The following is a 12,213-nucleotide window of genomic DNA, read 5'->3' as shown; positions in this document are numbered from 1 at the left end:
GTCATTCAAGATTAAGCCTCAACGGCCCTTGAAGAAACTTTCAACCGTTCATCCAAGATCAAGCCTCGACGGCCCCTGGATCAATCGCACATCCACAAATACACACCTTACGGAGATCGAATCAGAGGATCAAATTTGAGAGAGATTGTAACCCAAAATCATCAAATACAAAATATTATTTTGTGCACGTGTTCTTGTCTCGTTTGTTTCAGGAATTTTTGTGTTTACAATATATATTAGAAATTGTTATTAATACTCCAAAAATTTTATTCTACACTCTTTATAGGTGTATTTTTATTTGTAATTATGAAAAGTTGGAAGTGCAAAATGAGATTTGGGAAATTTTATTGAAACCCATCTAACCTCTTTCTATACGCAACTTAAATTTTAAATGTTAATTGTCTATTTTACCCTATTCCATAATTACTATTAAGTACAAAATGAAATTAATAATAAAAATCAAATTTGTTAATAGACCCACATACTATAATTAAACCCTAGCATCACCCTTTGTTTATCATTCCGACTAAAATCCTAATAACTCTGATAGAGAAAAACAATTTTTTCTATTGATGGATGATGATTTTGAAGTTTTTAATCCTCCAACTAAGGTATGATGATTTATGGATATTTTGTTTGTTTGCTTTTCTTTGGATTAAATTTCATACTTTATGAATTGTATTGTATTTCTTTTTCTTTGCCTTCTGTATGCGCCCCAAAACACCAGTACAAGAACTTTTGATTAGTACTGCAAAGACATAAAACTTGCTTCTTGGTGCAAATAAAGATTGCTCAACCTTAACCACGAACTAGCGGGTGACATGTCTTACATCTTTTTTATTCAAAATAGCTATTAACATAGCAGCAAAACACCTAGCCCTATGTCACTTCAAAGTTTCTTAAAAAGTACATGAAAATGCTCGATTTAAAAAGGACTAACCTGGGGCTTGCATGACATTCTCTTGGCAAATTCAAGTCTATGGAATGATCTCTTGGATCCCATGATGGGTTGTGGTAGTAGAAAGAAAAAAAGTAACCATGGAAATGCTAGTCCTATATGACATATGCAATTATAGAGGGGCAAAAGATGCCTGTTTGAACAAAAAAAAAAAAAAAAAACATTCAATTAGAGATGTTATTTTATAAAAGAAATGGGTGTAAAGATAATTTTCTATTTTGAATTGGGTTTGAGAGGATAGTTTATTTAATAAATTTGGGTTTAAAGAGATATTAATTCTTTAATAAAAAAAACAATATGAGTGAAGAAAGTAAGTTGGGTGTAGAAAGAGGTTAGATGAGTTTAAATAAAATTTCCTATAAGATTTTTAAAGTGTTAATAACTATACAGACGATACTATCAACTTCTTTTCATAAATTCTAATTATTTTCCACTTTTCAATTTCTCCCTATTTTACTAAATGACAATTTTAAGTATTAAAGATATATAGGTTAAACTACAAAATAATTAACTCTCCTCAAAACTGTTCAACAACCATGGCATGTGGACAGTTGCTAATATATATATATATATATATATATATATATAAAAGGAAGGTACATAAAACACGGAGAATTGGATTTGCTTAGACGTATAGAAATTAGAAAGAAGTTAATGAGTAAGTTACGTTTTGAATGGGGAAACTTTATTTTTTATTTTTTATTTTTTATTATCAAAGGATAGAATTGTATTAATAATCAAATACGAATGGAAATATTTGCATCTTCTGCTAACATTAAACAAAAATTGAGGTCTTAATTCATTCTAACCATAACTTCCACCATTAATTAAGAATGTACGCCGCCACCATATAGACTACACAATTGCATTGTCGAAGGGTAAAAATAAACTTCACCAATTGGAATGATTGCATTATATTCCAAATATCAACTAAATAGACCTCCATCAACACATTTCAGACTCCACCTCCAGTACCTCCCCGGACGCATGAAATCCCCTTAAAACACACACCTGCAGCCCATGTCTTATGGCTGCCGCCTCAGCCATATCTGATGACAAGAAGTACTCCCCCCATTTCCTCCCACCATCTTTGGAATTCCTGCAAAGTCGCGCAGGACCCAACCTACTCCACCTACCTTTGTTTCCTTCTGCCATGCCGCATCAGTAATTAATTTTAACCTGCCAAACTCAGGTTTACTCTACCCCTTTGCGCTGACCGCAACCTGGGGAAACTTAACGTCCATATGCATGTTTGACTCCCTTGCAAGGGAAATGTGGTATTCAAATGAATTGCCTTGCTAGTTGGCAACAAGTATATATGATCAAATCACCAGACCTTTTATGAAAAGGGATCTCCATTTTTTTCAAAAAATTGAGATTAGGTGTGGGGTCAACTCATTCGAACTATTTATTTTGTAAGTTTCGATTAATAGATCATCCTTATGAAAATTCAATTCAATCCAAAACTATTTGCCTATTTAATTATCAAGATAAAATTCCATTGTTTCTTATATAACAAAGTATTCGTTAATTTCTTTAAACTCAATTAGATGTCTTAAACATTTCTAATTTGACTAATATTTTGCAAAGATGATCTATGAGATGCAACTTGAAAATAAATGGCTCAGATCGTTAAAGTTCTATATGGCGTAGACCCCACAACTAATCCTCATTTTTATAAAAAAAAAAGAAAAAAAAAAGGAATTACTTCCCTTAAAGGTTTCCATCATATCACTATTACATATATATTTCCGTCCTCCATCTTTTAATTTGTTAGTCGATCAGTTTCTAATTTGTTTCTCCTGCACTCCATCAGCCTGCAGGCTCCTGTTCTTCTCGCTGATCACGCTTACCAGGTAATGCTACCTCCATCTTTTACATATAGGCGTCCTCTTTGAGAGAGACTTCAATAAAACCGGTTTACCGTCACCACGTCCTCTCTCTCTCTCTCCGACTCCCTTAATGTTGAATACGTTGTGAGTAGGGGATGGACGGCTGAGATTTCTAATATTCTAGTACGATTTCTAATTTTCTAATATTTTTGTCTCACCTCTTGGACTCTTCCACAGAAGGTTCACCATTGTAAAGTTAAAATGCTAATTGCTGCATATATTTAGAGGGGTGTAGTCAAAATTAAGATTTGATAGGATTTCACAAGATTTTAATAGAGTTTAAAATCAAAGTGTAGTCAATCAAGATTTTGAAAGAGGATTTTAAAAAACTTTGAAATCATAGTGTAGTCAAATCAGGATTTGAGAGAATTTTAAAAATACATTCAAATCTATGGATAGTCAACATAGATTTTGATAGGGATTTTTAAAGTGATTATAAATAAAAAAAAATCAAAGATTTGATAGTATTTCATTAAGTTGTGAATTTTGTTGAATTTACGAGCACAAATATACATATCCAAGAGAAAAAAGAACTCCATATCAACCCGTAGGATTTCCAATCCAGCTTATTCACATTTTATCACTCCCTTCTTTCCTCTCTCACTCCTCTCCCAAACCCTAGCAGGTCGTAACAGAATCTCACGGAACTCTTGCCATCCATAGATTTGATATTTATGACTTGGGTTCTGGGAATTGGATGAAGAGGTGTGTTTAGTTGGTGGGGGGTGGGTATTTGAAAAAAGAGCAGTGGGGTTTCCATGAGATGCAACTTAGAAATCATAGTGTAGTCAAATCAGAATTTGAGAGAATTTTAAAAGTACATTCAAATCTATAGATAGTCAACGTAGATTTTGATAGGGATTTTTAAAGTGATTATAAATCCAGGGTATTAAAAAAAATCAAAGATTTTATAGTATTTCATTAAGTTGTGAATTTTATTGGATTTGTGAGCACAAATATACATAACCAAGAGAAAAAAGAACTCCACATCAACCCTTAGGATTTCCAATCCAGCTTTCACATTTTATCACTCCCTTCTTTCCTCTCTCACTCCTCTCCCAAACCCTAGCAGGTCGTAACAGAATCTCACGGAACTCTTGCCATCCATAGATTTGATTTTTATGACTTGGGTTCTGGGAATTGGATGAAGAGGTGTGTTTAGTTGGTGGGGGGTGGGTATTTGAAAAAAGAGCAGTGGGGTTTCCATGAGATGCAACTTAGAAATCATAGTGTAGTCAAATCAGGATTTGAGAGAATTTTAAAAGTACATTCAAATCTATAGATAGTCAACGTAGATTTTGATAGGGATTTTTAAAGTGATTATAAATCCAGGGTATTAAAAAAAATCAAAGATTTTATAGTATTTCATTAAGTTGTGAATTTTATTGGATTTGTGAGCACAAATATACATAACCAAGAGAAAAAAGAACTCCACATCAACCCGTAGGATTTCCAATCCAGCTTTCACATTTTATCACTCCCTTCTTTCCTCTCTCACTCCTCTCCCAAACCCTAGCAGGTCGTAACAGAATCTCACGGAACTCTTGCCATCCATAGATTTGATTTTTATGACTTGGGTTCTGGGAATTGGATGAAGAGGTGTGTTTAGTTGGTGGGGGGTGGGTATTTGAAAAAAGAGCAGTGGGGTTTCCATGAGATGCAACTTAGAAATCATAGTGTAGTCAAATCAGGATTTGAGAGAATTTTAAAAGTACATTCAAATCTATAGATAGTCAACGTAGATTTTGATAGGGATTTTTAAAGTGATTATAAATCCAGGGTATTAAAAAAAATCAAAGATTTTATAGTATTTCATTAAGTTGTGAATTTTATTGGATTTGTGAGCACAAATATACATAACCAAGAGAAAAAAGAACTCCACATCAACCCGTAGGATTTCCAATCCAGCTTTCACATTTTATCACTCCCTTCTTTCCTCTCTCACTCCTCTCCCAAACCCTAGCAGGTCGTAACAGAATCTCACGGAACTCTTGCCATCCATAGATTTGATTTTTATGACTTGGGTTCTGGGAATTGGATGAAGAGGTGTGTTTAGTTGGTGGGTGGTGGGTATTTGAAAAAAGAGCAGTGGGGTTTGTTTAGTTGTGGTGAATTGGGTCCTCCAGGTGTTTGATAAAAAGCGCAAAAGGGTTTTTGGGTTTTTTGGAATGGGAGAATGGGACAGAAGAAGCTGAAGCGTGGAGGAGGAGGGAGTGAGAAGAAGGCCTTGAAAGACCATGGGGCCTGTGTTGGAGATGATGATAATTAATTTCTTTCTGAAATATCTTAAATAAATTCAATTTATGTTGATTTAGTCTGCTTGTATTGGTTTGATGATGCTTAGAAATCTTATGAAATCCATAATCAAAATTTACACAAATCCATTGAAATCTATAATGAAAATTTATATAAATCTGTCAAAATTCATATAGGATTGAAAAGTCTATTAAAATCCTTTAAAATCCATCACTTAATAAAGTCTATTAAAATCAGAACCCCTGCTTAATATATAAATAAGCCCACCCGAACCATTAAACTCTGGTCCTTCTCTGCCCTCTTCAAGTACTGTAGCAAACAAATTAGTTGAAACTAATTCGATTTTAATAATTAACTAATCAGTATATCTTGATTTCTGCCCATTTTTGTTTTTACCTGTGTCTGTGTTTTCACTTTCTGCTGTTTTTACTTGCTTAGCCATATTATACATTTTCAAACTGATCTTGAAACCATTATTGGTGTCCTACTCTGAGCTAACAGAAAACTGTCATGCACCTTAAACTAAAATTAACCTAATTTTCAGACTTTTGACTTTGAATGAATCCTTACAAATTTCTAAAAAAGAATATGCAATTAATTACATTGTACCTTTATAATTATATTTCATATAATTAACTAGTTCCCTCTGATTAATTTTCCCTATTTTTTTTATCAGGAAAATGTCTAAGCCTCAGAGTTCTCTTCCATGCCTGCTTCTGATCTTCTTCTCCGCAGCGCTCCTTCATTCCTCTCAGGCTGATGTTGGCACTGCTGCTCAGTACAGGCCCCCTTATTTACGTAAATTCTGCATAAATTTTACTCTCGTGCATCTTAAATTCTTTCTTTCTTTTTTTTATTTTTATGTTTTTGGATTTTTGCTTTATTTTCTTGAATACTTTGTGGGATTATGGAAATGTCGAGGGTCTAAATTCTGAAAGTAAGGAAATGCTAAATAGAATATCTCAAAATTATGAGCAAACGAACTTAAGAATAGCCGAAAACCATTTTTTAGCAAAAAATTGTGAAGATATACATAAATTCCAGACTATGGCTGCATAGAGTAATGCTATGAAGACATACAAAACCTTATACACTCTCTTAGGTGATCCTAAATACAAATGCTATGAAGAGGTATTAATTAGTATGACTTAGGCCATACATAGTTTATCAGTTTTGAATGTCTAAAATAACAATTTTGTTTTTGTTAACATATCCATACTAATTAATACCTTCCATGCATATAGCTACCGCCTGTGGAGGAAGTGACCAGGGACAGTTTCCTCCGGGCAACCTGTTCGCGTCCGTTGGCGAGGGGATTTGGGACAATGGTGCAGCTTGTGGAAGGCAATATCAGGTGAGGTGCATAAGCGCTCCCGTGCGAGAAACCTGCGTTCCAGGGAACACGATTCAGGTAAAGATTGTGGATCGTGCACTCTCTTCGGTGTCCCGACCTTCAAGAAGTGATGCTACCATAGTTCTCTCTACTACTGCATTTGCTGCAATCGCCAACTCTTCCGCTACATTCGTTAACATAGAATTTCAACAGTAAGTAGTATAAATATCTCATGATTTTATTTTATTTTCTGTCTTTTTCTTTGTACCACCATTGACATTAACTTTATGACTTTCGTTTGGGGACGTGAGCATGTTTATGAACACGTAATTATGGTAATTAGACAGGGGATTAGTAGGGAAACTAGCTGGTGGTCTTTTGAGGACCTTAATTGTTGTAGAAGGCACAAGAATTCAAAGTTCAGTTCTAATAATGCATGCATGATGTGTATTATGTTTTGCACAACATATATAGTTTGGTCCAGTAGTATATATAGAGGCACCAAGTTCTAAGTCAATGGACATGCTAATATCTAATTGTTAGTAATCAATAAAGTTCAAAGCCGAGGCAAATTTGAGTCAATTAAGTACGTTTGTCATGACATTTCATGAATAAATTTGGGTTAATTAACAAATCCGGAGTTGTTAACCCTATTCAAATTGCAGTCAAATTGATAGATCGAGTCACAAAACTAACAAAATGAGAATTATATATATTTAGAGAGACTTTGGATTTGGTCCCTAGTCACTGACTCTTTAACTAAAACCTTAATGGTATTCAGTTTTTTTATCAGAGTCCCTTAACTTTGTACACCTCATTATATTACTATCAAAATGTATATTCTATGTTTGATATTAAATCTTTTACTATAATCTTATCACAATCATTAAATTAGAGGAAAGGGGCTGGGCTGCCCTTTCAATCAATCTCCGGCTGCTCAGTGCTGCTATTGGTGCGAGTTGTAAAGAGTCTTGGTCTCGAGCCGAGTTGAGACGTGATTTAATTCTCGTAATGAGAGTGAGTGTTGTGTATATATATGGCATATAAATCATAAATTTAATATCCCTCACTATATTACTATTAGAAATGGCTACAATAATAATAATTCAAAAATTTTGATTTAATAAATGGATAAAAATAATGTAACAATACAAGATAATAAACGGCAAAAGAGTATCTGTAGTGTTAAAAATTGGGACATTTTAATATAATTTTTTTTCAAAAAAAATTTGGTACATTTACATATAACAAAAATGGTACATTTATAAAGAAGAATGGGTACATTTTAAATAAAGGGATGTGATATCCACACACCTCATTTTACTTCTCAACACTCCTTTTTAATTTTCGACATTCGGATCGGATGAATTTAAGAAGATCAACGGACATAAATTATCAAGGAGTGTGTGAGAAGTAAAATGGGGTGTGTGGATAGCACACCCCTTAAATAAATTATGGGTACAAGCAAAAGATTAAAAAAAATCTGAGTACAAATGGAAATTTTAAAAAATATGGGCACAAAAGAAAATTAATATATAGGTACAATTAAAACTACAAAGAAAATTATTACAAACTTAAAAACGGGTTGCAAATTAAAATTGGACACAAACTAATTAAAATAGAAATATATGATAGAAAGTTTAGGCATAAATATAAATGTCACTTCCCAGCTCGGGCTCTCACCACATCCCGAGCTCGACTCCACCGTAGCACGATATTGTTCGCTTTGGGCCCCGACCACGCCCTCACAATTTTGTTTATGGGAACTCACACGAGAACTTCCCAGTGGGTAAATTGCTCTCGCGTGAACTTGCTTAACTTCGAAGTTTCGATGGAACCCGAAGCCACTGAGCTCCCAAAAGGCCTCGTGATAGGTAGAGATGGGAATATACATATAAGGCTTACAGAATCCACTCCCCTGGGTGATGTGGGATGTTACAATCCACCCCCCCCTTAGGGGCTTGACGTCCTCGTTGACACACTTCCGGCCAGGGATTGGCTATGATACCAAATTGTCACATCCCAGCCCGGGCCCCCACCACATCCCGGGCTCGACTCCATTGTAGCACGATATGTTCCGCTTTGGGCCCCGACCACGCTCTCACGGTTTTGTTTCTGGGAACTCACACAAGAACTTCCCAGTGGGTCACCCATCTTGGGATTGCTCTCGTGCGAACTCGCTTAACTTCAGAGTTCCGATGGAACCCGAAGCCAATAAGCTTCCAAAAGGCCTCGTGCTAGGTAGAGATAGGAATATACATATAAGGCTTACAGGTCCACTTCCCTGGACAATGTGGGATGTTACAATAAAGATACTAAATGTAACGTTTCTAACACTAAATGAATATATTTTAAATATAAAATTTAATTATGTTGATATATAAATATTTTATTATTGAAATAAATGATCTTCATTAAAATCCAAGAACCTTGATCAAAATTTGCAAAGAAATAAGGTTTAATCAATGAAATAGAGAGAAAATAGGAATGATAACCTATCAATGGAATAGAGAAAATAGGAATGAGAACCTAATTTCTCCTTATATTTATGATCCGCTGCCATGGAGGAGAGGGCGGAGAGAAGAAGTGGGACTTTGGATTTTAATTTCTTCGGGAAAGTTATCGATGACAATTTTTTCCATTTGGAGGGGACCCTTTGATTTTATAGAAACTTTGAGGATGGAAAGTCATTTAGTTTGGTTGCTTTGTGTGTACTTTCCAGTTTGTAATTAGTGTTTAGTTGAATTTTATTTGTATTACGGTGTTTCTTTCTAGAGAGAGCAAGACTTTGGAAATTTTGTCCTATACAAATTTGAGAAAATGAGAATTATGATTAGATCCCTCTATTGTTTGATTGCGCCTACTGTCTGGTTAATGGATAACAATGTTATTATATAACCTCAAAGGGTAACAGTACGTCATCTCCACTTATAAGTGAGAGATCTTAGGTTTGATTCTCGCCAAAAGCGAATTTGAACCACATTAATGCTAGCTCATTGTGAGGTTAAACTCATCCCTTTCCCTTAATGTATACAATATCTCTTGTTCAAAAAAAAAAAAAAGGTAACAGTACGTACCCTTGAGAAAAGAATGGCAACGTTGAGTTTTTCCTTTCATTATTTGTATTGGTTTGTACTGGTTTTTAATATGTAAATGTGCTAATTAGACATGTACAAGAATATTATATATTAAAGAATATTCTACACTTATTTGGTCTTGTGTTTCTTCATGATAGTAAATGATCAGGTGTAATTTTTTTTCTTTTGCAGGATATGAACTATGAAAGGGAGATTTTATGGTACTCTTTAAGAAAAGGGTAATGATGCTCTTTGTTGTAATAAAATTATTAATGGACGTTATGAAATTGTGTATCATCATTATTTATTTTGGATTCTTTACCTTTACTTTTAATGGGTGTTACAACATAATGTTACAAATCCAACCTCAAAATTTAAGTAAAGTACCGTTTATTAAATTACAAATAAAGTAAAATTACGCTATAATCGTCAAAGCTTACCGTTCAAAATTACCTTACATCAATGTAAACTTACATGCATAATAATCCTAAAATTTGAAGATTATACTAAGTTTGTCTCTTATGCAATAGGCAAAAATTAAAAGTTATGCAATAAGCAAAAATTCAAATGTAGTTGTCTAAGTTATAACTTGTAACATCCCCAATGCATACTGAGTCAAATTTAACCTTTAACTTTTATTTAAGCAATAAGGACGGATTAAATCAATTTAAGAGTTAAATAGAACATTGTCACAACCCGTCCCGGAATTACATTATCGTTGATGTGAAAAGACGAAATTGCCCTTAACTGTTGCTAATGTATGTGTGACATATTAAATTGAATATTGCATTCCTTCCTAAATTTTTAGAAGAAATTGAGTTGGATTAAAAATTTGATTGTATTTTGTGTGGTTAGGGGAAGGACACACATACAAAACAACCCCTCACTCTTCCTCTCTCTCCTATCCCGTATATCTCTCTTCCCTCTCAGTTTCACTCTCTCCCTCCCTTCGAACTGTACGGATACACTCACCCACGATCATCCAAGCACGGATCGAAGGTTCCAAGGGCACCATTGTACTCGTGAGGACCCTACGAACTCATCCATACCCATTTTAGGTAAGAAATCTTTCGATTTCACGTTGAAAACTCGAGGTCCGATTTGAGTACTATTCATGAACTTTGTAATGGTTGGTTTTTAGGACAATCCAAGTTCATAGTGAGCTTTAGGAGGTTCTCACGAAGCTCGGGGACGTTCGTTTGAAGGTTTTGGACGTCGGGATCACAAGGTTTGAAGGTGGCCGGTGTGATTTCGAAGGTTTTGGAAGTTTTTAAAGGTATAGCCTTTTTCCTCTCGTAATTTGTGAAGTTTTGGTGAAAATTTCATGGAAAATGGTTGAGAATCAAGCGAGAAAATGGCGATTGCAGGTTTGCCCAGTTTCTGGCACCATCGAGTTTTTCCGGCGACAAGAGGTAGAGGATGACGCGCGTGGGGGCGCGTGGACCCGTGCCTATCCTAGCGCGTGGGGGCGCGTGACAAGTCCAAAAATTATTTTAAAAATACATCGACGTCCGTGACGTCGAGTAGGTCACTGTGGTATATTCATATACCCAAATTGAGTATCGTATGAGAAGTTATTACGAATTGTCGGTTATGTGCTTTAATTAACGTTTTTATAGTTGTTTTGCATATAGGTGATACCTATCCCGAGGACGAGCGCATTCAAGGACGTCACGGGGGTTACGACCTTTCGACTTACCTGTGAGTGGGCAGTTATTTTCTATTATTACCTATATACTACTAAATTTCCCAGAAATTGAATTTAAATGAAAGTATGTTTTAAATGCCATGCATATATATATATATATATATATATATATATATATATATATATGAAATATATGAATTAGTAATTGTTGCATATATATGTTAAATGGTGATGTGGACGCACATGTGAGTATCAGGTGAGTTTATATTGTTCATATGATTTATTGATGATGTGAATTGTGTTGAGAGCTCATAACTTACACCCTTGGTGTTAGTGCTTATATTATTCACCCCGCACCACACGCTTACCTTGGATCCAAGTAGGTGCATGTCGTACAGACCATGAGAAGGTTCCAACATGTCGTACAGACCATAGAGTGGTTCCGACTGTAGGTGATTTTAGATTATTATATAGCTGTTGATGAGAGAAGCACTAGAGCGTATTCTTACACCTTTCTTATCGTACAGACTACTTCAGGTAGTTCCGATTTATGTGCAGGGTAGCGCCGTACAGGTCACTGCGGTGACTCCGGTTGGATTGGATATTGAGCTTTAGAATTAACCGTACAGGACCAACTGCAGGGTCTCCGGTTGATTCATTATTTCACTTTGTTATATTGATGCATCCTTATTCTGTTATTGACATTTATGCATGGCATACTTTCTGATTTTTGATAAAGAATTGTGATTTGAGATATATGAAGATTATATGCATATTATGTTATTTTCTGGGAAAGTATACAAGTTTTACAGCGAGGGGTTAGAAATGTTATTAATTGAAATGTTTTCAAAAAACTTTGTTTTACTGACCCACTCAACTTTGTTTTGCGCCTTTCCAGGTTCTAGTTAGCAGCATTGGTGGCCCACGAGGATTCCCACGGCATTCTGACAGACTACTCATGTAGGACTCACCTTCGAGTGTTGTAATTTAGTAATGTTCCTACTTGACTGCACCTAGTACTTATGCTCTGAATATGTGTGTTTCACAAT

General features: G+C 34.9%; 1 protein-coding gene across 1 annotated transcript; it reads left to right on the top strand.

The window, feature by feature from the left end:
* The first annotated feature begins 2,724 nt into the window (after positions 1 to 2,724).
* LOC126631643 (EG45-like domain containing protein) lies at positions 2,725 to 9,850 on the top strand. The gene is made up of 4 exons (XM_050301766.1): positions 2,725 to 2,814; positions 5,783 to 5,904; positions 6,351 to 6,651; positions 9,709 to 9,850. The coding sequence occupies exons 2-4, from the start codon at positions 5,787 to 5,789 to the stop codon at positions 9,713 to 9,715; spliced, it is 426 nt and encodes a 141-aa protein (XP_050157723.1). The 5' UTR covers positions 2,725 to 2,814; positions 5,783 to 5,786; the 3' UTR covers positions 9,716 to 9,850.
* The last annotated feature ends 2,363 nt before the right edge of the window (positions 9,851 to 12,213 follow it).

The sequence above is a fragment of the Malus sylvestris genome, chromosome 8 (assembly GCF_916048215.2).
Source record: "Malus sylvestris chromosome 8, drMalSylv7.2, whole genome shotgun sequence".
Taxonomy (NCBI): Eukaryota; Viridiplantae; Streptophyta; class Magnoliopsida; order Rosales; family Rosaceae; genus Malus; species Malus sylvestris.
This window is presented reverse-complemented; position numbering and strand designations above follow the sequence as displayed.

Excerpts from the sequence above, each read along its gene's own strand:
- LOC126631643 (XM_050301766.1), top strand. The coding sequence starts at position 5,787 with ATGTCTAAGCCTCAGAGTTCTCTTCCATGCCTGCTTCTGATCTTCTTC. Across the intron at positions 5,905-6,350 it reads GTACAGGCCCCCTTATTTAC|CTACCGCCTGTGGAGGAAGT; the intron begins GTAAATTCTGCA and ends CCATGCATATAG.